The sequence below is a fragment of the Canis lupus genome, chromosome 1, assembly GCF_011100685.1.
Source record: "Canis lupus familiaris isolate Mischka breed German Shepherd chromosome 1, alternate assembly UU_Cfam_GSD_1.0, whole genome shotgun sequence".
Taxonomy (NCBI): domain Eukaryota; kingdom Metazoa; phylum Chordata; class Mammalia; order Carnivora; family Canidae; genus Canis; species Canis lupus.
The window spans coordinates 2693237-2720936 of NC_049222.1; the positions used below are offsets into that span (position 1 = coordinate 2693237).

The 27700-nt window shown below is 46.1% G+C and overlaps 1 protein-coding gene across 2 annotated transcripts in view; it reads right to left on the reverse strand.

Moving 5' to 3' along the window:
• Positions 1-815: 815 nt before the first annotated feature.
• GALR1 (galanin receptor 1) overlaps positions 816-27700 on the reverse strand; it is a 73651-nt gene continuing 46766 nt past the window's right edge. Inside the window, exons 1-3 of one of the 2 annotated variants that reach the window (XM_038525738.1) lie at positions 20151-21536; positions 15713-15778; positions 816-9139 (exon numbers count right to left, since the gene is read on the reverse strand). In XM_038525738.1, coding sequence (XP_038381666.1) covers positions 8822-9139; positions 15713-15778; positions 20151-20822 — 1056 coding nt within the window. In that variant the 5' untranslated portion in view covers positions 20823-21536 and the 3' untranslated portion in view covers positions 816-8821. Of the gene's footprint in view, positions 9140-15712; positions 15779-20150; positions 21537-27700 lie in introns of those variants that run through there. The other variant, XR_005353287.1, reaches the window with a different exon arrangement.

Sequence of the window (27700 nt, forward strand, 5' to 3'; positions counted from 1 at the left end):
TGTAATAACTCAAGAATACAGCATCTTTGAGGAACAAAATACTACTTGACAAGATGAATCCAAATAAAGAGCTCATATGAGAATTTTTTTTAAAAAACTACTGGTAAACAATATGTCAACTGAAATAAGAATTAAGATTTTTGAAAAATAATTTTCTATGAGAAAGAAAATTAGATACTGTCTAAACCTAAATGTATTAGTAGTTACCAACTTGGCTCTGATTCCCATTAACTTTACATAATCTTTGGTTTTAGTTTACAGTGATCAACTATTTAAAATTTAACAATTCTTCTTATTTCACTTCATTTTGTATTTTGCCAATTAAAATCAAGTAGTTTTAAAGTCAATAATATTATTTATAATAGAATGCATATTATGATCTAATTTTTCTGAACTTCCTTCTCCCTCCCTCCCTCCCTTCCTTTCATCCTTTGTTAGTATGTATATTCATTGAAGCGATGTCTAAAAGATGTTAATGATGGCTCTTTCTTCTTTATAATTTCTTATAGTAATCCTGTGTCATTTTCGCAAAACAATAGGCATGTATTTAGAAAGAAAACAGAGAAGGGGAAAGAGAATAAGAGGAGGAAGAAGGAGAGGCAAAAGGAAGAGGAAGGGAAGGGGGGGGAAACTTTTATCAACATAGTCATCAGTTTTCCACCAACATGATTCCTCTGTATTTTCCACAGTGGTTCCCCTAAGAGTGAAACTAATATAATTCAACAACTTTGTATTGCATTCCTATCTTTAGGGAAATATGCCTTATAAAATGGGGCAATTACTCTGTTCGAAAATAGCATACTCATAAGTAAGAATACTTCGAGGAACAAATTTTATTTTCAATTCAAGAAATTGGTTCAAATCACAAATTCCACCTAGACTTCATGCAGAACACAAAGTGATTGGGGATGACCACATCTGGTACTAAGTGGATTAATATAAACTCAATTTTTGGTGTTTGGCTTTGCAAGTTTACTGGTATTCATGCTAAACTTATATATGATAGTCATACTAAATTTATAGATGGTAAGATAAATTTTAGAGAAAGAAACCTCAGAGAGTAGTTGTAACAGCATCTGGTATAAGAAGTTCCATGCTCATCATTATTTATACAGCAGTGTTTAAGCAATCACATTAGTAAAATAAAAAATCAATATAAACAGATTTTCTTCTTTATCCATACTACTATATTATCATGAGATAATTAATTGAAAACTTTAAAGACAGAGAAGTTACATTTATCTCTTAGAGATAATAATGTAGTTAAAAATCAGCAGTCGCATAGAAAGACATGCATATATTTAAGTTAAACATTGAGTTCAAAAATTCACATGTAACATTAGAATGCTATAGTCTATATATTGGAGGGGAGGGGACAAAATTAATGTACAAGTGTCCTTTCCCACCAAGCTATTTTTTTGAAGGGAAAAATATGATAATTTCTGAAATCCTTACATGTATGTTATCAAACTCCTTCACACTTTGAAAATTTGTAAATTTCTGCAGATAGGCTAATATAATAGTTGAACAGATATTTTATGACTCTGATCAATGTAAACAATAAAATCTGAATGCTTTAGATTCCGTATAAGCAATTTCTTTTTCATAGAACCACAGAAGTTTGGATGTGCAGAGGGCCATCTACTTAACTTGAGTGGTTCTTAACTCTGGCAGTGTGCCTGAGGCCTTACAAAGATGCCTGGGCTCCATCTCCAACCCACTCAAATTGGGAAGGAGGTCCAAAAATGTGATCCCTGCACTTGCAGAATGAATATTACCAAAAAGCTTGTTAGAAATGCAAATCTTGGGACTCTACCCCAAATGCACCAAATCAGAAATTCTGGAGGTGAGGCCCAGTAATCTGTTTAAACAAGCTCTTCAAGAGATTCGGATACTTGGTCAAGATTGAGAACCATGGCTCTAAGGTGAGGCCAGAGCATCATTGGTACCTTCTTGTAGAAGTCTCAGTTCATTCAAATGGGTTTCTGAGACTTGTTCATCTCTTTCAAGTCTTCTTTTATATGTGAGAATGCCAAAGACGGTGTTTCCAACAGCAGCTGACCAACAGGATTAAACCAAATCTCCCTAAGTACCCTAACATCCATGACCTTTGGTACAATGCACAGCTCTCCTCACTCAGGCAGGTATAACCTGAGAAATTAAAAGATATACCAACAATGTTTAAGGAAACTTTGCATTTCTATCCCTTGGTGTCAAATCTTCAATCTTTATGAAATATATGACAATAAAGTATGACTCGTAGAAAATCAGTGAATGGAAAGTGATACTTCTGTATCCATTTCAGTTTGTAAATATTCCTAACTGATAATCTGATTTAATATTAAAAGGATTATTAAATTTAATTCTTTATCAATGCCAGCCTTGTTTTGAAAATATCACACACAAGGCATCTGCTCACTCACTATCTTTCCTGTGAGGTTCCCCATGGGACCCTGAGGTGACAAGGATAAATAGGACACACATGCCTGAAGATCCTCCCTGTATCACTGGGCCCTGCTCAACCCTGAGCTGCATCATTGCAATCCATTTCATTAGCTACATCTACACACCAGCAACAGTCTCTTTAATGGGAAATGATGTGCTTTCCATCCGTAGTTTCTCTTAGTCAAAGCTGGAAAAAATGTGCCATAACTGCATGTTTACAATGATTTTTCTTTCTAACAAGATGGGAAGGTTTCCATTGAAAAATCAATGTGACCCCCCCATGCACTGCTGCTTTCTTGGATATGGTCATTTCTAAAAAGAGACTGTTTAACTAGTGGTACCCACAGTAGCAGGTTAAATGGCAAGACACCCACTTATAATTGGATTCTGGTGCTTTCCCCTTGGCTGTTCTGTTCCCCAAAGTGCTCCACTAAATTTCATTTTCAGTCATGGCAGATCGGAAAGAGCTCTAGCTAGCCCAAGGCATCACGGAAAGGCCATTCACCTGCTCGAATCTCTTAGCAAAGTGGATGCAGGGAGGGGCGGAGTCGGTTGGGAAGACTCATCCAGCACAACCAGGCAGGGCCTCAGGGAGGGCACAGGGGAGCTCTTGAAGGTGTGGCATCACCAGAGCCAGCACTCAAAAGGGGGCCCTCTGGACAGATGTGCCCATGGACCTGCTCTACGGACTCCCCATTCTCTGAAAAAAAGTGGTCATCTGTGATCCTTACAAAAGTGATTTTCTCTAAACCATGTGTTTCTGACCTTTCACTGTTATTTTTTTTTAATTTATTTATTTATGATAGTCACAGAGAGAGAGAGAGAGGCAGAGACACAGGCAGAGGGAGAAGCAGGCTCCATGCACCGGGAGCCCGACGTGGGACTCGATCCCGGGTCTCCAGGATCGCGCCCTGGGCCAAAGGCAGGCGCCAAACTGCTGCGCCACCCAGGGATCCCCTGACCTTTCACTGTTAAAGGGAGAAATACGGTACAATGTAACCAGGAAAAAGTCATCAGTCCAGCCAAAGCAAGAAGATGTAAAAAGTGTAAGTCATTCGGAGACCCCACAACGATGACAAATTTGGAAGACGGCGAGTGTGAAACATGATTGATCTGAAGAAAGAAGCCGGGGAGAAGGGAAGAGGCCAGGTGTGTAAGGAATGCAAATGTGAGTGGGGCAGGACCAGGAAAACCCACACAGACAGTGGGCAGCGTGCGCCTCGGATGAGCCGTCTCTAACCAGCTTCCAGGGGAATGTGACGCGGAGGTCCGGGGCGACAGAAGCAGAAGCGCTGGGGCGGGCGGAACCGCAGAGGAGGAGCCCGGCGTCTGCTCCCCAGCCCAGTGCCTGGCCCGAAGGTCTGCGACGTCCAAGGGCCCTGAGGAGCAGGCTCTGCCACCGACACAGAGGCGGCACTCGGTGATTCCTTGTTCCTTTGGCGACCCTTTAGGCACTAGCCACGGCCCCTTACATCCCGAAGGCCTCCGGTCTCACCCCTGGTGCCCCGCTTCATAAGCGGGGGTTTCACCTATTTTCTCCTAGGGGCTGATACACATCCCATCACAACAAAACCTCTATGTCACCTGCCACATTGGCGGTGCAGGCACCAGGTGCACCCTGTCACGCGGACGTAAGCTGTCCCGTGTGAGATTTGCCTCCACTACCTTTCTGTTCCTGGAGGAGTGCCTCACACGTGCTCTGGTGCTTACCACACTGTAAAGCGCAGCCAGACACTTCTGTTCTTCTCCAGCTCCAGCGCCAGGGCCATCCCACTTTTACCCGCCGGATGGCATGTTACCTCGACTCCCCAAAATAAGCTCACTGAAAGGGGAAAAAGAGCTCAATGGAGCCACAGTGGGCTTCAGAAAGACACGTAAATGTTTCAGTTTTAATAGTCACTGTTCAATCTTTTGAAATAAGGTGCTGTAGTGCATGGTGTCCCCTAGGAAACCCACAGTGGACCCTAAGATTCATCCCAGTTGATAGGTTACCTTATTGATCACCACTGCCTGAGAGTAAGGAATTCGAATGGCCGATCCCACTTGCCATCTATTCCAGCAGCTGCTGACCTCTACTTTGACTTCTCTCATGCTGAAAATTTGGATGCACACAACATACCCAGAGATACCAGAGATATCCAGACATCTGATCACCAGCAGAAAGGATGAGGCTTTCCACCCCAAAAATCACATCAAAATCTTTAACTATAGGACCAGTTCTCCAAACGATTGTTTAAACATGGGTAACTTAGCCAGCATCAGAACAGATAGAGAGAGAAAGTCCAGCTGAGGCTGTTTCCACAATGTACACAAACACTAATAGCTTACTCCCCACCCACCAGAATGGCCCCTCCCAGTGCACCTGCACCCAGGATAGAGCCTGAGTTCCCAGATGCACGTGAGCAAGGGCTGGTGAGGGGTGCACTGAGCATGCACTCAGGAACCAGCAGTGAGTAGCGCCCAGCATAGTAGAGAAGCAAATGCCCAGGGCCTGTTAATGTTTCTAAAGATCTTGCCAAACAAGTAGATGTGCCCACCTCAGAATCCCAGGCAGACAGCCAGAGTTAAAAAGGTAGGTGTAAGTGAACCTGCCCTGGTAAGAAGAGTAAACAAACACAACATCCTAACCAATGCATTACAATATCCGCACCCTATCCTTAGACGTGCTTGTCATGTAGACACAGCCTGCATCAGAGGTTCTCCGTGTGTTAACTTGTCCAGCAGGTTCAAGTTTTCCACTTCTAAAAGGGAAAAATCAAAATACTTTATAGATTAAAATCAGATATAATTGCATTCTGTAATTTTTTTTCTTTCCAAAGCAATAGGCAACCATCAGCGTTTTAAGCCACCTACTTTTGCTATATATGGCTTTTCTACGTAAACAAGCCATTAACATCCACTAGACAAATAGCCTAATATGCAACAGTTTTTAATGGCCAAGAAGAACAAGATTACCTTACATAGAAAGCCACTTACAAATCTAAAACCTGGGAGAAATCTGCAGTCAGTGTAGATCAAATTTACAAATTTTAGATGACGAATTTCCAGAGGAAGTAGCCACATTGATATATTTACCCAAATTATGACTGTGTAGTCTATATACATGCATTTAGTAGATCCCTTGAAGCAAGAACATGGCGAAGCTATCCATTATTTTATTTAATGCAATCTGCTTCAACAGGAGCAGTTTGGGGCTCACAAGTGTCTGGCATCTGTGGGAAGGGAATGGATGCCCAGCCAGGTTCCTCTCTCCTGCTCGGGAGAAGTCTGACCTTGGCTTTCAGCTAACATGTAGAAACTATTAACTGCACGGTCTCAGGGTGTCCAAGGTGTTGGGTAAACACAGTCGTCTGCAAGACCCCAAGTGACTCAAGAGCAGCTTCTAGTGAAACGCATGAAGCTTCTAGCTGCATGAGTGGTTCATGCAGCTCAGCAGCCACGTCCCCTCTTCACTGTCACTCAGTACGTCTGAGTCGAAGGAGAGATTTCACTATGGTAAACATCACAGTGAGAAACTCAGATGGAAGCAAGAGTTGAGAGAAACACAAGGGGGAGTGATGGAGGAAGAGGTCGAAATGACTATTCTACTCCCAACGTGGATATAGAACAATTGCATTAATAAAAAATATGTACCTAAAACACTCAGAGAATGGCCTCTGAGCACGCACATGGTTGGAAGAGCAGAGAGCATCTATTGAACAGATCTCCTGGGAATGCAGGATGAGAAAGTCTTTCCAACCACGTCTCTACACTCATCAGTAGGAGACTGAAGCCAGGGCACCCACGTATGCAGCTGCCAGGAATTTGGCTATTTAATATTGCAGAGCCAGTCCACAAATGTGAAAGCAAATGTCCAGAAAAATAACAGCCACTTTGGGACACTGAGGCAGCCAAATCTAAGGGGAAAACATCAATTTTCTTTGAAGGTCAATGAAAAACATGGTTCTCAAGCAGCTCAACTTCAAAGGCAAATACAGTGCTGTATTTGCCTTTGCTTTGTATTTCTCCTTTACTCTGGCTGCTGCGAGTAAAAGCGTGTCCTTGGGAGGTCTTCTTTATTTAGTGAAGGATGCAAAGGTGCTTCTGGATTGGTGGCATCGATGATATATTAGAAAAACAGCCCCCTAGGAAGCAGATGCTCCAACACTTGTCTGGGCGATGAAGTCTGTTACTGTCCCTCAGAACTCCTCATGCAGACAGCTTCACAGGGTCTGATCTTTGCAGGATGTAAGTGACCCTCCACATCGAAATTGGTTATACAAGGGACCACCTACACTCTGAATATGAGGAATGATGTTGGGCAGGAGAAACACTGGCTCTACATACGAAATGAAGTGATTTGCATCTACACGCAGCACATTTGAGGTTTTGCAGGTACCAGCTAGGGACTATGCCAATAGCGTCTGTCGTGCCAAAAACAAATAGGAAAGACCAGAGGAGTCAATGTGGGTAAGTACGTCCATCGTGTTCAAGGACATCTTCCGCATGCTTCTTACAAAATAGCAGCATTAGGTACTGTATTTTTTTTTGAATACTTCCATGTATGTGTAGAGGAATCAGCAGGGGAGAACATGAACAGCTGTGGTGCAGGAGGCCTTTGCCAACTGTGCAAGTCCAAAGGCAGCCAGGGCACTTCTCTGTGTGAGTTGACACACACAACTTGTGGCATTTGCAATTGCAACTTCAAATTCCACAAAGCACATGAGGTATCATCATCAAGACACAATGTTTCCGCTGCTCTACTTGAATAAAGTGCAAAAAATTTTCCATGCAAAGGACTTAAACTATTCTTCAAAATACTCACATATGCATACACACAAGTTGTTTCTCTAGGCACCCAACATGAGAGCTCATGATTTCCCATCCTTTCAAAGACTTTCTCCTCTTCTGGCGGCAGAATCAGACCATTGCAAATGTCAATATTGTTTGTGGGAGGAACATAATTAGTGACAATAAATACATAACATGAAAAGACTTATATCAAGTTTGTTTTTATCTAAAATTTGCTATTTCATATGGAATTTTGATTTGACACAGGTGTACATTATGCTAATCCTGTTTTAAAAAAAGTCTTGTTTTTGTATTCTAAAATATATCAAAGTCCTGTAGTCTGAAAACTACTGTCCTAAGATAGGATAAGTTAATCTTTTCATCCCTTTTTTTTATTGTAAACATGAATAAATATGAAATTGTTGTGAAACCCACATCTGAAATTCAGCTTGTGATCATTTTAACCTCAAAGTGACATTTCCAGAGGAAGTAATATTTTGGGTAAATGTGCGTTTTAACATTACTACAAACTTAATGAAAAAAGCATTTGTTTGTACAACATATATCCCTGGGTATACCTGTTCAGAAGATTCCTTTTCTTCAAACGTTTTCTGGATCAGACGTTGAGTATGGTTTCTGCACGTGACACACCCATTGCCACACATGGCTCACTGAATTCTGACTTCTCTCTGGCCCCATAGAAATCGTTATTTACACAGTGTCTTCACTGATTTATTTTTTAACTATCTTTTGGCTCAGTTCTGTTCGAGGCACAGCTAATACCCCAGGCAAGTAGATTTGTAAAACTGTAATGACCAGTTTCCTTCTCGAATCTCACTTGAAGCTTCTACTATCAGAATAGTTGTATTTGGCATTTTTTTCCCTGATTTTTTTTTTCAGTTAATTCTACAAAGCCTACGTCACAGGATAGTTGTAAGGACGGCACCCACGGCTGCCACGCCGAATCACTGCTACACAGCAGCTGATGTCTGAAGATACTTAAGGGACCTCAAGACCACAGGTGGGAGCAGCTCATCCCCAGAAACCCTGCTCCCTATTTACAGTTGGCAGCAAATGCAGCCTGTGCAAATAAGCTTGGCAAGTCTTACTTCCACTTAATAGATGTGTCTCTCTACAAACAGCCACAAAAATTAAATTCAGGTAAAACTTTCATCATGTGTCCGTGATCACATTCTAAAACACACAGCTTACAATATCACCTCTTTTCTTAAAATTGAAGAATCAACATGTAGCTGTATTTTCTAAATAAAGTTGCTTCAAAATGTAGATTGCCAATATTCCCAACAATATTTAGGTCCTTAGTCCTCATTCTATGAAGAACTGATCACATCTAGGGAACTCTACTAAACTTTCATTTCTGTAGAAGTATGAAACTACATAGCATCTCCTTTTGTTTTTGAAATAAAATTTAGAAATAATCTTTACTAGACCTAGAGATTTCCCAAACGGATCAAAGCACTTTTTTAAAAACCAAGTGTAATGTAATGGGAATGACATGAATGGTGGTGAGCATAAGAAGTTGCAGCCTTGCTCAACCCCTCCCCTACAGCTTTGTGTCTGGTGCACAAGAGCGCTATTGCTGTTCTCACACGTGAGTGCAGTTGGTGGATGGCGGGGTGTCTACTCGACTTCTGTTCTCTTTAGTATCATTAAGAGGCGATTCACTGTGAGTGCGGCACTTGAACACTTGCTTATAAGCCTTCCTAAAATTCTCGGAGAGAAAAGCATATATGATGGGATTCACCGAGGAATTACTGTACGCCAGGCAGTGGGCAGCGATTCTGAAGAGGAAGGAGGCGGGGGTCAGCGGAAAAACCCCAAACTCAGCCCAGAGATTGATGACGTGGTGCGGCAGCCAGGATATCCCAAAAACCACAACCACCACCAGAACTGTCTGTGCAGTCTAGGAGAGGAAGAGGAAAACACACATATCAATTATCACAGGAAAAGCATCCAGAGCCTTAAAACACGCTCTAAGCTCATTTTATGCCTATTGCCATGAAATAAGACTATCAAACTTTGCTTTAAGTGTTAACCGGGACTTCATATACATGGTTTTGTTCAACACTTGTTTGGGACCTGCACTGGAATAAGTCCACCACGTATGTGAAATGCCTGAGGATCACGGGAAGCAAACACTGGATCATGGGAATAGAAATGCACAGAGACGAAACACTATTTAATCTTTAAATTCCAAAACCTACAAAGCTCTGAGCAGGGTGCATGCTGAAACAGTTCCAGGTGAGAGGCAGCTCAGTGAGCACTCACACCCTCTCCCCCGGTGGCCCCGACAGATGGTGTATTTTTTTTGTTTCTCCTTGTTAAGCTCTGGCAAGTGGAAGACCTCAACACATTGACACATTCCCATGAGACACCTCCATTTCTTTCCGGGAGCCAGTCAGCTCCATTTCCTGGCTTGCACATGACCCTTCCCTTGCCACCCCTAAATCAGAAAACACCTAGAGGCAGAGGCAGAGGCAGAGGCAGGACTCGCATGTTTCCTTTGAGCTCTGGGCCAAGCAGGGGATGTAAGAAAGCAGAAGCTGATTAAGGACCTCTGGACCTCAACCCAAGAGGAGCCTTCCCTCTGGCTTCCAGTTAGTGCCTGTTACCTCCTCGGTGGGTGGGATTGAGCCTGAGGACCACCTTTTCCATGTTTCATGGCAGCTGGTTGGTACACATTTGAAAGGCGATGACTAGATACTAATGCTGTGATCAGTTGGAAACTCGATCTGTGGCTTCAAACAAAAGACAGTGGCCTCTTCATATTCTTTAAACTGCCATACAACATGATCAGCTGGCTCCTTCCTTAAGAGGTTGCCCAGCCTGCCAACATGTGGTGGCTCAGGAAGCAAGTAGGGTCCTGACCCCCCGATGGCCACAGCGGTACCGGGGTGGTGGTGGGGGACTGGGCATCTCACTGTGTGACTGCTGGCCATGAGCAGGAAGCAGACCTGGTCAGGATCATGGGTCCAAGATGAGAAAGCTGATGTTTGGACTGGTCGAGACAGGTGCCTTAATGCTCCAGAGGCAAATGCCACGTTAGAGCCAGAAGCCAGGTCATGTGACCCCCATGACTAAGTAGACTTTAGTAGACTAAAGCCCGTCTACTGCTTTGCTTCACTGCCTGGGCTGCTGGCAGGTTAAGCAGAGCATCAGGGCACCTAGGTGGGCAACCAAAGTTGCCTGGCCCGCAGACGGAACAACGGTCCCAGCCCCCTGTACACCGCTGTCCGGCTCCCAGTTCACCACCAGTAGGCCCACTCCTCGCAGAGCAAGGGGATCTATAGGACAGGAGCGATGCAGGCTGGAAGCCCCTTGGTGTCCTCTCTCAGACTGAGCCCAGGTTGCGTGAATCTGTGCAGTGGAAACATGGAAGTCTGATGTCCCGGTCACCAGCACCCGACCCACACAGGAAAGGGTAAGGCCACACTTTTCCTGGTCCCCGCCAGGGCTTTCCCTTCCACCGAAAAGCGAATCCTGACCAGAATTGATGGATAAGGGGGGAGAAGGGTTGGCAGGATGGATGCAGACAGAAGGAAGAGGGTTTAATTAAGAGCACAGGGATGCTCACTCTCATGTCCTCGCATCCTGAGCGAGGGCAGGATGCAGTATGTAGGTCCACGGTGAGGACCCCTCTGTCATGCCAGGCAGTGAACCACACACCGCACACATCTCTCCAAGACATGGGCTGGAAGCCAAGCATTCTGTAACCAGGTGGGGGCAGAAAGGCTGGAGGGAGTGGGATTCCAGGGCAAGGTCAGAGCAACCCCATCGGGAGCGGCAGGGGTGACAGGACAGCTCACCATCACAAGGCGCCCAGAACTGTGCAAATGCCAGCTATAACCTGGCTGTGCAGCCTTAGGAAGAGGAGGTAACCTCCCTGGGCCTTGGCGAAACGATTCTGACCATGCCTCATGCATTCAGACGCTCACAGCTCAGGTAAAATCTGACAACAGGTTTTTTATAGGGTGACAGGATTACATATTAAAGCCAATTACTCCATGATACACAAAGCAAACATGAAATTTGCTCACATGTATTAGCAGATTGTCTGCTATCAATCCACTATCCATTAGTGGACGAGAGATTCCCTTCCCAGATGATTTCATCAAAAACAATCTAGACATAATTATACCTACAAATAGAACAGAGCACATCGTCTTTTCCTTCTAAGACAATGAGGACATGTTTCTACTTCCCCAAATGAATACCCTCTGGAGATCCCGTTTCAAGCATCTCTCAGGAAGTTTCTACTAAGTGCCAAGCCTAGGACAGAAATAGGCCCCAGCAGCTTATTGATATGATCATAATGTATCAAAATCTGTGGGGCACAGGTAAATTGCATGAGTGTGGGATATTTTGTGTACGTGTGCGTTGCAATGCATTCAAAATTTACCTTTTTATTTTTAGTGATGGCCTGGGTCTTCTCAGAACCCGGAACAAGGCTTTGTTCTGGGTCTATCCATGGTGTTGAATGCGACAGGGTTGCATTTACAATAGACAATAGTCTCTGATATGCAGTCAGCCTCTGCGGCGTCCAGGTGCGTGGCCGGAGACATCAGGTGTCTGTCGTCTTCTGTCCCCCTGGCGCAGACTCCTGCAGGTCCTCTGCACAGCCGCGCTCAGGAAGGGAGGCCGCACGGGCAGACGGCATCCTCTGTCACCACCCGCGGCTTCCAGCTCTGCCCTCAGGCCGCCGGCACCGATGACACCAGCTCTGACTTACAGAGCTGCTCAGAATAATGCACTGGACCAACCCCAGACCTGGGCCGTCATCTCTGGGCGCCCGTCATCACCCAGGATGCCGCCTGTGAAAACACAGAGCTCTGGGCCTCCCCTCGCTGCCACGGCTTGGTGCAGTAGGTAAGGATGTTAGGTACTTGCCTTTCTGAAAAGCTTGGTGGTGTTCGAAGAACCTCTGGGGAATTACATAAAAGCTGCCATGAAAGCCCTTATCCACCTCGAATGAAAGGCGATGCTGTCGCCAGCTTGACAGCCATGGACGCCAAACCATGTCTTTGCCTCGGAGAGACTGTGGGGGAAGCTCCTTGCTCTCTTTCTATTCGAAAGGTCAGATTGTAACGAGAGGATGCCTCTCTGTGGAGAATGAGGCTGACTGTTCTTAATTTCTTACACGTTTTTTTTTTTTCATTCCATCACTGACATCATCAGAGAGGAAGTCATACCCAGGGTATGTGTGATGTCCCTTGTTTGTACAGCGGATCGAATCCCAACACTGATTCTTGATACAGAAAGAAAGCATCCTTTAAAGTCATGTATAAAAATCTCTAACTCATTATCCTTGAGATTGAGTCCTTTATAACCTTGTTGGGTATTCCTTTTTTTCTCTTTATACTGATAGTATCTGAAAAATATTCATCTCTCTTCCTCCTGTGAGATGTTCTCCTTCAAAGTCATCTGAGACATCTGTTCTTCCTTCAAAGAATCCTACTCACAATACATCTAATGGAGCTTAGCCGAGAGAAGAGAATGATGAAAACATTTCCTAAGCTAGTAAATGCCCAACAGGAAGCTTGCAGACTTACTTCAAGCCCAGGGTATGTGGGTAGTGGTGGTGGGAGGCGGGGGGGCAGCTGCTAAAGGAACCCAGGCGACAGGTGTCAAGGGAGCCTTTAATCCGGTTTCCCCGTAGAGATGCCCATCCCATACATGTATGTCCCATTCTGGAGGCTTCCAGAAATGACCACAGAGTCCCGGGCCCGTGTCTGATCAGTCTCATGCCAGGAAACATCTCTCGTGTATAGGAGAGTGTCCAATCAACCCCAGCACTCTGCACTATCATTACTATTATTTCTACATTGGAGATCACGTTCTTCCTTGTTCCTCCAAACACGCAGAATAACTGCTCAGCATGAAGTCCTAACTCTCCACCCCACGAGCATTGTGCACCTGAACACAGAGCCCCTGCATGGATGGAGGCAGCGCGGAGGAAGGGTGCTCTACACCGCGGAGGAGCTGTGCTGCAAACCTGTGCAGCTGAGATGAGTGAACAAGGGCATCTGTACCAAGCAGAGCCCTGTCCCCCAGGGACTGAGCATTCACATGTCACACACTTGCCTGGGCGGAGACCCGCGGGGAAAACCACCAGGAGCCGGTCTGTCTCTGCCACCAGTGAGGTGCGGCCCACCCGGGCTTCTCTACCAGACCAGGCCTCCTCCCCTTCCCCGCCCTTTGCCCTCTTCCTACCTGTCCCTGCACCTCCCTGCTGCCTCTTGCTCAGACGTGGGCATGCACACCACCACCAGCACCACACCTTGTTTGTTCTATGCAAACAAGGAGGCAATTAAATGTATCAAAAGAGATCTGACATCTGTTCAGGGCTGTTAAGGGTCAGAAGATTTGCCAATGGAAGAGAAAACCTTCCCACCTCCAAATGCTAAATCCTCTCCTATGATAAGAACTATATTTACACACATGTGCATATGATATGCACACATGTTCTGATATGTTCGCATGTGTGCATACATGCACACATATTGCAAGTGTGCATTTATAATATATACGTGTGCATGTACACATGCATGTGCTCACACATGTATATATACATATTTCTTCTGTGTGACACACATAATATATGTGCATATATGTTGTATACGTGCACATATACACATATACATGCACACACGGTAAATGCACACCTGTACACACACATACACTCTCACATATAAAACACATATAATATACACACACAGATGCATATAGACACGTGTACACACACACCATACACATACGTATCTGTAAAACCAAATGCAGAAACTGTTAAACTGATCTGTAGAGATTTTCACCGTAAAGCAGAAGAAGCTTTTCCAATTATTTTTTACAAGATCTATTTTCATTCTTCTCATTGCTTTGTTCTTCACTGCCAACTTCCCCAGCCTCTCTGAAACACTTGGTGACCACAAGCGCCTGATGGGACCCACAGCCCGACTGGTTCCAGCCTGGGTGGTAAGCACACGGCGTGGACCGGGGCATCCCCACGGCGGAAGTGGGCAGGCCAGGTCCTCCCATGGGCACACGCTGGGCCTCCCCCCGGCAAGCTCCACATGGGAAGAGTCCTCGTCTGTCCCACAGGGTCAGCTCTGGCCCAGAGGGCAGGCGAGTGCTCCACACAGAACTACCCCGGGGAACAACAAACAATCCTTAATTGTTTGTAATGAATCATTTTCTTGGAGACAGTGGCTCAGAGGACAAGCTAAAAGGCAGACTAAAGAAATGGGAAGAGTCCAGCATAACAACATCCCTGAAAACGGAGGAGAGAAAGAGCAGCTTCAGGGATGACTCCACCCATACGCTCTGCCAGCTGTTTAAAGGAATCCAGAAACTTAGAAGGAAGCCCACAAAAGGGCTGGGATGGAAGGACGGACCAATGAATGGAAGAGGCGAGACATGCTTGTTATCTCTGCTGCACCTTTCATCCTTCGGTGGCTACCATAAACACCACATGACCGTATTCGGAACGCAGGTTACACGGCAGGCTTCTTCACCAGTTCCTACCACTTCTTTCCATCCAGTCTGAGAACAGACATGGTTTCAGCTGTGTTATAAGCAGGGAAGGTCAGGAAGGGCTTTATTTAAGTAGAATTTTTTAAAATAAATGTGATCAAACTATAATTTCTGCCAATTATGTGTCCTTGATCATAATAAATGTTTAGAAGGACAAACAAGCTACTTTGGGATGTTATGACTGACATTTGGGGATAACGGTGTCTGGCTATGATCCCCTCCTTAAACATCTTGTCCAATACTCTTAGTCCACTTTCTAAAGCCAGAGGTTACACAGCTATTGTGTTAAGAGTGAGATTAATTCTGATTTGTGACATAGTCTTGTCTCAGAATGTGAACTATAATAAATACCAGGATGTTAGATGCTTTAATACGATTCAGGAGAACTTTGTTTAAATCAGGATTCATTGGATGAGAAAGACAATCAAAAATGAATAGAAGTCCCCTTAAGGCCCCTCCCCTGCCTCCCTAGGAGGACTAGGGTCCACACAGGTCCAGAAGGAAGACAGAAGGACAATGCCTCTGATCTTGGGGCTTAGGGGAGAGATTAAAGTAACATTCTCTGAAAAGGCAGTCAAGCCAGAGCCTTCTAGAATCACATCAGTGATGGCAAACATACAATAAAATGGTTGTGTGCAGATCATGGATGTCAGCAACTCTACAATGATCAACCTAGAACACACCTCCTAAAGAGGCTTAGAATCCAAAAAACTACCCCTTCCCTCACCTCTCCAAACCTCCGTCTAAGTTTTAATGCAGCATCTGGTCACCTGGGATGCACTCTGGCACCGACTTTCCATCCCTATCCTGTGCCTCACATTAAGAGGTTTGTCTCAAATGTCTGTACCAAGGAACCTAAATTTCATGACAGTGAATGGACAGAAGGACAATCAGGCTTAAAAATCAACTAAGCAATCTATCTACATAAATATATATTTGTGAATATTACCTTTTTCTTCGATGCTTCAGACTTCTTTGACATGTTCTTCAACTTTTTATGCAAATGGTTAAGCACCTGGAAAACACAGACTAATAAAAGCATCCACCTGGTGCCCACTGTTCATGGTCTGATTCACGCTGACAATCCGCGACCTGACATAGGAATCCTATGACTTAAAATAATCATTCAAATAGAAATGCACATAAGAAGCCAAAGTAACGATGCACATGGACTGCCAACTGCATCTGTTTCTCTACCTTTTGGGACTATCCAGAGGCAGTTTGTGGTCACGGAATCTGTCTGAAGAGAGTTCTGGGGGGGTGGGGGTGGCTCTGAGGTTTTGTCCAGAAAGGACCACACTGCTACCCACATATGCATTCTTACTGGCTTACATTCCACCTCGGTTTCCCCAAGATTCCACATTTTAACAATCAGCAGGTCTTTTCTGTACGGCAGGTGCAAGGCTACATCCTAGGCGTGTGGAACTACTAAAGGTGTCCCTCCAGGGCACCACCCAATGGAGGAAGCAAGCAAGGGAGCCAATCCAGATGATGTGCGCAGACCGATGTCCAGTGCTGCCAATGTTTGCCTCCTCTCATTCCTTCTGTTTTCTGTTGTGGGGTCCTTACACCAAATACTCACCCACCTGGTTTCCCTTAGCTCTTTATTCTAATCCTGCCCACTGTGCTGTGCTTTTAGACAACTCACATGTGGGAGATTCAGCTTCTTGGGGGATTTAGAGACCATTTAGTGAGGTTTTACAATGAACATTCCTGTCAGGGGATCTCCTGATAGACACTGGCTTCATTCATTAGAGAAACTATTTTTGCCTCCTCTTGCCAGTGTAATACTCAGGAGAAACGACATGAAACATTTGGGTTACATGTAGGGATTTACAACAGAGGTTCGTTCTTGCCAACAGGGCCAAGCTTGCAGACCCATGCTGGTGTTCATTTTTATAGACCATCTGAGTGAACATCTAAGGAAAAATTAGCCTCTGGGTGACTAAGGGCTTTGGGTTGTCCGTAGTTTGCCAAATGAGGCTCTGAGAGAACTAGAAACCACGTTCCAGACACTGTCTTGTTTCCCTCCAGCACTTCAGCGTGGGAATAATGCAATCAGTTTGGACTTACTGCAAAAGTCTGCCGCCCTCAGCTAGATGCAGGATTTCTGCAGTGATCAGTTATACCCTAATTAAGAAACTACAGGATTTATTTACCAACTCCATGAGCTCTAAGTGAGTTAAGCAGACATCACGGGGGTGTGAATTCCTGACTCCAGATTCTCGGCCATACTAAACTGCTTCTCACTTCCTACAGTGGCTCAGCATCATCTCCAACAAGACAAGTCTATCACTTGGTACAGTAACATTTGGGATCACTTTCCGTAGATTGACAGTGGATTAGTTAACTGTTCTGCCAACAGAAATTGGGGGATATAGAGACCATTTTGCGAGGTTTTACAATGAACATTCCTGTCAGAGGATCTCCTGAGAGATGCTGGCTTCATTCATGAGAAACTATTTTTGCCTTCTCTTGCCAGTGTAATACTCAGGAGAAATGACATGAAACATTTGGGTTATATGTAGGGATTTACAACTGAACTGAAGGTAAGAGAAAAACAGAGGAGCTTTTGCAGGATCTTGTCTGGAGAGGACGGGCCTAGTGAGTTTCCCTGCTGGCAGCCTTCCCCCAAGAGACCACAGGAGGACACTGGTCATTGAGGACAAAGGACAGGAAGAGAGATCAGAGGACAGGCAACAAAACAAATTCAGAAAGGGCCAATTAGAGAGGAGGCCAAACAGAAAAGTCAAATGTTATCTGCTTCATAACACTGCCCGAGATCTATTCATCCCTTCAGCAAACTCAGTTGCATCACAACTCAGTGACCTGAGGCCACCTGTGGAATGTTGTTGAGTGGTCAACAGAAAAATACCCAAGTATAGTTTTCTTCACTGTGTTTTCCTTCAACAGCCCATAGTATGAGCACACACTGATGTGTTACAATGCATATATTGATGTGTATTCAATGAGGTCTTGTCATCAAAGGTATCATGATGGGTTATAACTACATTCCTTTAAAGGATGATGATGGCATCATGGTATCACTCCCGGGTTCTATGCACTTAGGAGTGTGTGTAGGAGGCATACGTTCAAACCCGAGCCAACGTCATCTTGGGTATCAGATGTGGGAGAACTTGGCATGTGGGCATGTGAAGAGTTTACACTCAGATCAGATGGTGGAGGGTCCCAAACAAGAATTCCCTCCAAGAAAGGAGAGGACAGTCCCATGCAAGTACACACCAGCCCAGGCATTCTCCATGTTTCTCAGGGACTGGCAGACACAAACTGTTGTACACAAAGTCGTAAGGTTTGGGGAATAGAAGGTAACACTTGAATGCAATTCCTTTCTTGGGGAAAAAAAAGGGGAAAATGTAATTTCAGGTGACTTTGGGACTATTTGTGATTTTTCATTGTGGCCATCAGTCTTGGGCGTTGGAGAAACGGCCAGTTCTGAACCTCACATTCAAGAAGAAGAATCATTACCTCAACAACGTTCTTTAATGATGGAACCAAAGAAAAGCAGCTAGAAAAAAACACCTAAGCTCTTATCCAAGCCCTGTAGCGAATGTGCCAATATGAGCTTGGATTTAAAAGAAATTTCCAGTTATGCTTAAAAACAAGCTATTTCCATATAAAAAGTATCCTGATGTTCATGTGTTTGTTGAATTTTTTAGAATTATGATGAAACTTTGCCCTATGTGTGATTTTCATAAATTTTCAAATGATAGAAATTTTTAGGCTAATTTTTCTTAAAAAGTTTGCCTTGTCATTTCCATCGAGAAGACTCATAGAGTTCTGGGAGGTGAAAGCAGAGCATGCTTCAGCTCTACTTCAGGTGAGTGAGTCACACCAAATCTCCTAAGAACACTTCTAGTCCTGAGCTTCATGCCCCTAGGGCCCTTCCCCGGTGACTGGAAACTGCCCTAGGACCCTTTCTGAACCATTTACCAGTGTCATCATCTGGGCCCTTGCTTTACATCCCCCAAGCCCTTCCCTGATGCTCCCACTCACAGGCTTGCTCCAGTGAGACAGCTGCTTACGGGATTACCACAGTGGTAGAACCACATTATTTTTTATTTTTATTTTTATTTTTTTGCATTTGAAGAAGGCTAAGTGAATAAACCAGCAGTTTATCAAAGAGCTAGCTTCCAAATGCCCTCTCCTGCCCCATCTCCTCTGTGTTTCCTTATATATAACCCTTCGATGCAGGCCACTCTTGCAGATAATATCCAATACTATCACCATTCAAACAGATATAACTCTACACAGATGACATGGGGCAGGGTACAAAGAAAGCAGGGGGCTTGTGGTAAACACTTTTGCTGGGGAAACCACTTTATGAATTGAATGTGGGTAATTATTGCTCTCTGTGATCTGGTTATCCGTGGCTCTATAGTCATGGCCTCATCAGGAACAGAATGAGAGTCAGAGAAAGATGAAAATAAAATGCTGGGAACTTCAAACTTTGGCTACAGAGATGTTCTCCTTATGGCGATGACATTCTGAGAGTGTGCTGGGGACCTGGGGTTCACATGATAGAGCATTGTTCTTACTCAAACACAAACAAGTGTCTCCAAAAAGTTGAAGACTGATCAGGATGCCATCTGCAAAACCCTGTGTTATTAATGAGAGACGCTGTGAGTGTGCTGAGCTCTGCAGAGCTTTGGGAAGGGAGGGTAGGAGCAATTTTCTGGGTAAGGAGGGAGGGGGTAGCTGGGCCAGACTGTCAATGATGCCCATCTCCAGGAGAGTCAGGGATTTGGGCCTGAATCACTTTATATTGTCTACACAACCCTTCTTAACAGAATTGAAACCCATGCATCCAAAGTCCTCTGGAGCCTCAGGTCAAGATTCTGTGAAGAAATATTCCTTTAGCACTTGGGTTTATAAAGCTAAAGCTTGGGGTAAAATCCAGTTCAAAGTGCTGTTGCTGTCACCAGGAGCAGGGGTTTCACAGAGGAGCAGGTGCCCTGGGGGACCACCGGGGAGGGGAGCATGAGAGAGGGGCATGGCCTGCTCAGGCTGACTGAGCTCCCCCTGGGGCTCTGCAGGTGGCCCACAGATCCCCAGGCTATGCCGGGTGTGAGTGCCCCAAACCCAGCACCACCCCTCCTCTGATAGGGGTTTCTCTAGCATTTGGAGGCCCGGGGACAAAGTCAGGGAGGCCGAGGGGAAGCGGGACCTCCTGGAAGTGACCTGCAAACTTTCCCAGCCGCTCCCAGCCTCCAAGTCACTTTCTGGCGCACCGTCTCCCACACCATCCACCCCGCCCGGCAAGGGCAGCAGGGCTCCTAAAGGGGCCAGAGGGGTGGCGACCCTGGAATCACAGGAGCCTGGGCCAGAACCCCTGCCCGCGCCCCTGCCCGAGCCCTGCACGCACCCACCTTGGCGTAGCAGAAGCATATGAGCAGAAGCGGCAACAGGTAGCCGAAGACAAAGGTGCACACCACGTAGGCCTTCTTGTGGCCCTGGTTGGGCCACTCTTCCCAGCAGAAGGTCTGGTTTCGGACTTCCCAGTGGAAGAGGCGGCGGTGGTAGGCCACCGGGGAGGCCATGGCGATGGACAGCGCCCAGATGAAGCCCACGCCCAGTAGCGCGTTGCGGGACACCCGCAGGGAGGAGGAGCGCCGGGAGTGCACGATGGCCACGTAGCGGTCCACCGACATCGCGGCCAGGGTGAAGATGCTGACCAGCATGGAGACAGTGAAGAAGTAGTGGATGAACCTGCAGATGAAGGCGCCCAGCACCCAGGTGGGCAGCGCGTACACCGTGGCCTGGAAGGGGATGCAGAAGAGCAGGTAGGCCAGGTCGGCGATGCTCAGGTTGAGGATGAACAGGTTGGTGGTGCTGCGCGGCTTGCCCGGCTTGCTGCGCGCCAGCACCGTGATCACCAGACTGTTGCCCAGCACCCCGAACGCGAAGATCAGGCCAAACAGCACCAGAGTGATGAAGTTCTCGACGCCGATGCCTATGCCGAAGAGCGGCCTGGGCTCCGGGGCTGGGGGCTCGGGCCCGCTCGCATTCCCCTCGCTGAGGTTGCCGGCGGCCAGCTCCATGCCCCAAGCGGCCCGGGCGCGCTGGCGACGGTGCCCGCCGTGGAAGAAGGCTCCGAGGACGCGGGGTCCTGGCCCCAGCACGGAGAGCGCGAGTCTCTGATCCTAAGGCTCCGCGATGGGCACGCACCCTGCACCCTGCACCCTGCACCCTGCGGCTGAGCCTACTCGCACCAGGTTTGTGCCAGGCCGCCCGCGAGGAGCCGCGATCTGGACCTTCCGGGGCGAGGGTGGGTCCCGAGAGCGCGGGGTTCCCTCTGCCCTCCGCGCGGCCGCCGAGAGGCAGAGACCCCCGGCGCCTTACCGGTTCGGGTCCCTGCCGGCCGGCCGTTCCCTCGTTCCGGGAGTGGCTTCGGGCCGCACCTGTTGCTCTGATGCAGAGCCGCTTCCCGGGGCACAGGCGGCGCGCTGCACCGCGCGGCGCAGTTCGTGGAGAGGGCTGCCCGCGCCTCCACGCCCGGGGCGCCTTGGCCCCCTTCCCAGTTTCTGTAGGGATCCCGGCGCTTTCCCGAGGGCTGAGGGCCGGCAGAGGGGGTGCTCCGGGGCCTCTCCGGAGCAAGAGACGTGGAAGACACAGCCCGCTGAAACCCGCGCCCCTGGGGGCCTCCCGCGTCCCCCCGGAAGTCGCGGCGCGCGCAGAGAGTGTCCGCGTCCTAACGGGCTGAGTCGCCGCCCACCTCCTGGCTGGGATCAGACGCGCGCTCGCTCCGCAAGGTGCGGACCTGCTGGGGGCCAGAGACGGCGGCAGCGGCCGGGCGGCGCAGCGGGGCCCGCGGCGGGGGGAGCGGAGCGCGCTCCGGCGCGCGCGGGGCGGGGAGGCCAGGTGCGCAGCCTCCCACCCGCCGGCGAGCGCCGCTCCTCTTGCCTCGGGGTGGCGGTCCCGGAGAGCGCCCCGCGCCCGGGAATACAGCCCCGGAAATCAGGGACTGGCGCTGCAACCCGGAGTTTTGTGAAATTGCTAACCCCAACCCCACCCTTCCACCGCCAGAGAGGAAATAAGCAGGAAAAAACCCCATGAATGGCCTGCTTGAGCTTTCATCCTAAACATACGATATTAAGGATGTGTTCACATCATCCAACTTTAGATCGGTTTTACCTTGTGTTTCTCATCTGAGTGACATGAGCAGAAGTACTGACAGATTTGTGAGGTGGAAAGAACTTGCCTAGTATTTTATCCCTGTTGTAAAACGTGAATACGCCAAGAAACTGAGCTGAGGGAGGAGAGCGGGTGAGCATTATCCTGGTGGATAGTCTTGCTAGGTCCCAACTAGACAGCTGAAGCGGATTCATTTATTTGCAGCGCTGATACGATATTTCTAAGTTCACTTTTGAGATCACCGTGTTTTCAGCACTTTCCAAATGATGATTGAGGGCTCATTATGTGCCAGACACAGGTCACTCGAGGACGAGTGGGGTGCAGTGCATCTAGTGCATGTGACACAGAGATTATCTAGAGAACAGGACAAGTGCAGGCACAAAGCTGCCTCGGGGAGCATGGGGAGCAGGTAGCTGGCATCCCACTCTCATTCTGCCTCACCTGTTGTCTCTGCCTCATTTCCAGGAAAATGTTGAGACAGTTCCTTGGACCTCCACCCCCATAGCAAGTACTTCACCTATATTCACTGTTTCTTTAATGTCCACACACATTTCCCATAGAACGAAGTTGAGTTTAAGTAACCTGTTTAGCAGAGCACCTTACTAAATCAAGAAGGCTCTTACCTTCCCGGGAAGATGCCTCCAAATCTTGTCCAGCCTTTACTTTTCTCTCCAAGGGATTCTCTGAGCTACATGTTCATAGGATCCTGTGCTGGGTGGCTCTGTTATATTGGAAGTCATTTGTAATCAGATTTGGGAAAGAGATGTTTTTAATAATTATGAATTATTTTCAACATGGAACAGATATGATGAAATTATATTGAATACCTATGTGCCCCCATCTAGCTTAGAGTTAAAAAAAAAACTATCAATAGAGTTAGCATATGCATATGTTCTTAAATACTTACATACTTTACAAATCACAGTCTCCACCCACCTGTCTCCAGATAACCTAAATTTCTTGTCTGTTAGCCATGTCTTTATATATTTATGGCATATGCATATGTTCTTAAATAATATACTATGAATTTTGAGGTTATTTTAATGTTGTATCGTTGGTATGATAATACTTATTTTTCCCTGAAGATGTAAATTGTCTTGTATTGCTCTGGGTATGCCAACAGTCTTTGCTATTTATTGGTCTGCTGTATTTTTTTGCAATCTTCTCATACCCTGTGATTTAGGGGGTATCTCTTAGAAACAGCATGAAGCTGGATTATTTTAAACTCCAATTTGGCAATCTCTATTTTTTAACTAGTGAGTTTAGTCTGTTTACATTTATTGTTATTACAGATCTATGTGAACTTATTTTTAATATTTTGTTTTATACTTTCCATTTGTTTCTGTTTCCACGCTTCTGCTTCTCCCCCATATCTTGACATCCTTTGGATTACATTTTAACCTAGTATTTTCACATCTTAAAAAGGGGGGAACATAATCCATTTTTATTCTTTTAATGGTTACCCTTGAGTGCCTGCTACATGCCAGGAGCTGTTTTATGTTCTGGAGATAGAGCAATGAACAAAGACAAGCCCCTTCTTTCATGGATTTTTATGTTTTATTATGGAGATAAGGCATTAAAAAAAAAGAAACAAAACCATAATATACCCTATGGTAAGTACTGTGAAGGAGAAGAAAACAGGATAAGGGAAAGAGAACAATTGGAAGGTGAAATCATAGAGAATAATCAGGAGATGGTCTTCGAAAAGATGATGTTTCAGCAGGAAGCAGGAGGAAGTGAAGCCGACAGCCTTTTGTCTCAGGGAGTGCAGGATGCTATAACAAAATGCTATAGAACAGGAAACTTAAAACAACAGACATCTATTCCTTAGCTGTGGAAGCTGCAACCTGAGAGCAAGTCACCTGCAGATTTGGTGTCTGGTGAGGACCTGTTTTCTGGTTCATAGCCAGCACCCTCTCACTGTGTCCTCAGGGCAGAAGGAGTGAGGGTGCTCTGTGGGGCCTCTTATAAGGGCACTGATCCCATTCATGGGCTTCACCCTCATGATCTGATCACCTCCCAAAGGGCCTACCCCTAACACCATCCCATTGGGGGGTTATTTCAAGATTGTGAGTTGGTGGGGGGGACACCAACATTCAGTCCATAGCACCTTTTGAATACTGAGTATAAAGCATTCTAGTGAAAAAGATCAGGCTTCCGACAGCAACACATTTGTCATGTTAGAGGAGCAAGAAGACCCACATTGCTAGAGTGTCAATAGCTGGGGAGGTATCTGAGCTGTAAGTTCAGAAGAGATGGGATGGGGTGTGTGGGCTGGGTGATGCTGGGCCTAGGAGGGTAAGGACAGGACTTTGGTTTTATCTGAGTCAGAGAGAAACCACTAGCGCATTTCGACATGTGTTTCAAAAAGATCACTCTGTTTTTTAGAACTGGCCATATGAAGAGCAAAGAAAAGAGATGGAAGACCAGCAAGAAAGCTTGCAGGAGTCTAGATGGCAGAGTGTACTAGGGTAGCATGAAGACAGGAGAGAAAGAGAGAGATGGCTCCCAGGGGTTTAGCCAGATGGCCTGTGTGGGGGCCACCATTTACAAAGAGTGGACACAGTGGGTTTGGGGTGGGGGGAACTCTTTTTAAATCTTAGGTACTTATTAGACATAGGATTAGTTAGTCTTGAGTTAATGGGAAGCGTAAGGCCTGGCTCATGGATTTAGAAATTACTAAAATATTAATATTTAACAGAATTTAAAATTAACTGCTCTTATTACCCTCCTCCCAAGCAATACAAAGTCTTGGAACATGTTTGTAACACTGGCCACCCTTTCTCGCTCTGCCTGGTTTTCCCGTCCAGTTTGTCACCTGACCTCCCCCTCATTGGGCATGATGACCATTGCTGTACTGCACAGTGATGTTCATCTCCTTCACCCCCTAAATGCGTCTGAAGCCACTTGAGGATCATTTTCCTCTTTCTTGAAGAATATGTTTCAAGTCTCCTTGAGCAAGGGCCACTGGTAAGACACGCTCATCATTCCTAACACTGTGTTTCCTTGGCCCCATCACTGAGTGGCAGTTGGCCAGTGGGCAGCCTTCTTGTCTCAGCACATTCAGGGTTTTGTTTCCACCTTCTCGTGGCTTTTGTTTTTCCTCTTGAGAATTCAGCTACCATGGTCTTTGTCATTCTTCTGTGGACAATTCCACTTTTTTCTCAATTTGCAATACCTTCTCCTTTTATATTGTTAAATTATTTTGTAATTTCACTTGGTTGTCTCTGATGGTTGTCATTTTTCCTCCTTCTTAGGGCTTGTTGACTTTCTGAGGCTGGGGATGCATATTTTTCATCAGTTTTGGAGAATCTTGGCTATTAGTTTGTAAATAGTGGCTTTTTCCACTCATGGCGTTATGTCCTCCAGGATGCTGAGAGATGTGTGTTAGGCTTTTTCGCTCTCTTCTCTGTATGTCTTCATTGCTTGGCACACTCCGTCTGTGGATGGGACTGGTTTCTCAAGTGTGCTACATCCGCTGCTGCACTACCTTCTCTTGAGTTGTGACAGCTCTTTTTTCTTTCCAAATCTACCAGGACATTTTTTTTTTCTTTCTCATTGCTCATGTTTCTAAACAGTTCTCTTGTTTATTCAAATATTTTAAACATGCCGAGGTTATATTCTGAAGAGCCTAGCATCCGAACTCCTGGCAGCCTGAGAATGCTGTTCACTCTCTCCATGGAGCCCCTTTCTTGCCGCTCGCGTCTGTGCCTCATGGTTGCTGCTGGTGCTTGGTTTTGCTCTTTAGACCTGCATGCGACCAGGGTATGTCTGTGGGAATTTCATAGCACCTGCATGAAAAGCACATTCTTACAAAAGTATTTCTGTTTGCTTCTGCCATTCATCCCCATGGGCTCCATCAACTCAGAACTTTTTAAGTGAATTTCTCAGCTTGATGGTTCTCGGGACATGTGAATATGATTTCAGACTCCGAAGCTCCTATGAAGAAGGTAATATGGCATAAATTCTCAGAGAAGCCCTTTTCTCCACCTGGTTCTGAAGCAGGTACAGACTTTTCGAGAAGCTGTATTTTGGTAGTTGTTTTAATGCTTCCAGGCATTTGCCACATGCCCTGTTGGAGGATAACATACCTGCCCTTACTGTGCGATAGTTCAGGTTCACTTCAGCAGCAGGAATGAGTTCCACCCAGAGACACCCTGGGATTTCATGACTTTGGCACAGGCGGCCCATCTCAGGGCTGCTTCTTGAGGCTGTCTCCTGGACAAACTCCCCTGGGGCAGGATTTCGGCTGAGCCCAGTCGACAAGTCACATGAGCAAGAAATAAAGCTTTGTGGCTGCGAGGTTCTGCACCTGACCTAGGAAGGGCTGAGAAATGCAGGCCTCGGGCCAGAGGGGTGGTGGAGCCGCCTGGCTCACTGATGGTGTAACCCTGCAAGGACCCTGGTGTTCTACAAGGGTCCCCCTTCTGATTCTCCATGTTGTTTGAATCCAAGACATTATCTTTCTTAATGGAAATTAAATAATAACAGAAAACCTATGAATTTTCACTGAAGAGTCAGCAATCTGTGTCCAGGCCCACATAAGATGGTACTTCTCAGCCCCAAGCCTCTGGGTGGAGCCGCATGAGGAGTTATGTCCAGTTAATTATGAAAGGAAGAAGGGCTCCTGGGAGGCTCAGCAGTTGAGCATCTGCCTTCGACTCAGGTCATGATCCCAGATCCAGGGATCGAGTCCCAAATTGGGCTCCCTGCATGGAGCCTGCTTCTCCCTCTGCCTGTGTCTCTGCCTCTCTCTGTGTCTCTCATGAATAAATAAATAAAACCTTTTTAAAAAAATCTTAAAAGAAGAAGAAAGAAAGAAAGAAAGAAAGAAAGAAAGAAAGAAAGAAGAAGAAGAAGAAGAAGAAAGAAAGAAAGAAAGAAAGAAAGAAAGAAAGAGAAAGAAAGAAAGAAAGAAAGAAGAAAAGAAAGAAAGAAAGAAAGAAAGAAAGAAAGAAAGAAAGAAAGAAAGAAAGAAAGAAAGAAAGAAAGAAAGAGAAAGAAAGAAAGGGAAGAAGAGACATGTCGTTTCCAGGCCAGCACAGGGTGAAGCCCATGCCTGGTGTCCATGTTCTCTCTCCTGCCTGGGTGATGGTGAGGGATGCCTGCTGCCCACGGCCAGCCAAGGAAGGGAGCTGGCTAGATCCCAAGTCACGGATGGGAAAAGTCACCCGGAGCAGCAGCACCTTCACGGAGCTGAAACAAAGCATAGCCTGTCCTTAGCAGCTCCCCAGAATCTTGGCTACTGAGTCTGGCAAAGCCCTCCCTCCCAGCTGGAATGGCTTCAATGTCGGACAAGCCATGCTCAGCTCCTCCTCCATTTTTTCGACTCCAGGAAATTTCCCATTTCCTTGAAAGCTTATTTATGGGCACAAGTTGCTTTGAAAAAGAAAACAAAACAACAAACCTAGTAAGGCCTTTCAGCAGAGAGTCCATGATACTGATAGAAAATTATGTCTGAAAACTGATTTTTAAAAGTGAACTTTAATGCCATAAGTACAATAAGTGTATTGGGGGAGGAAAATTAGAAAATGCTCCGGAAGAAAGACAATGAAAAGTTTCATGAGAACATGAAGAAATGAAGTTCCCATGCCCATGTACGTACTACCCTGTGCTCCCCTTACAGGGGAAAGTCTATAATTCAGTGTGTATTTCCATGGGTTTTCCCAGTTTGTCTTATGTAATCAAGCCCCCCCGCCCCCGAAACATGCACGGGGTTTGGATTCACAAGCTGTGGAGAGAATCGTCCCATGGGGTTTGTAGGGCAGGACGAGCAGGCAGGGAT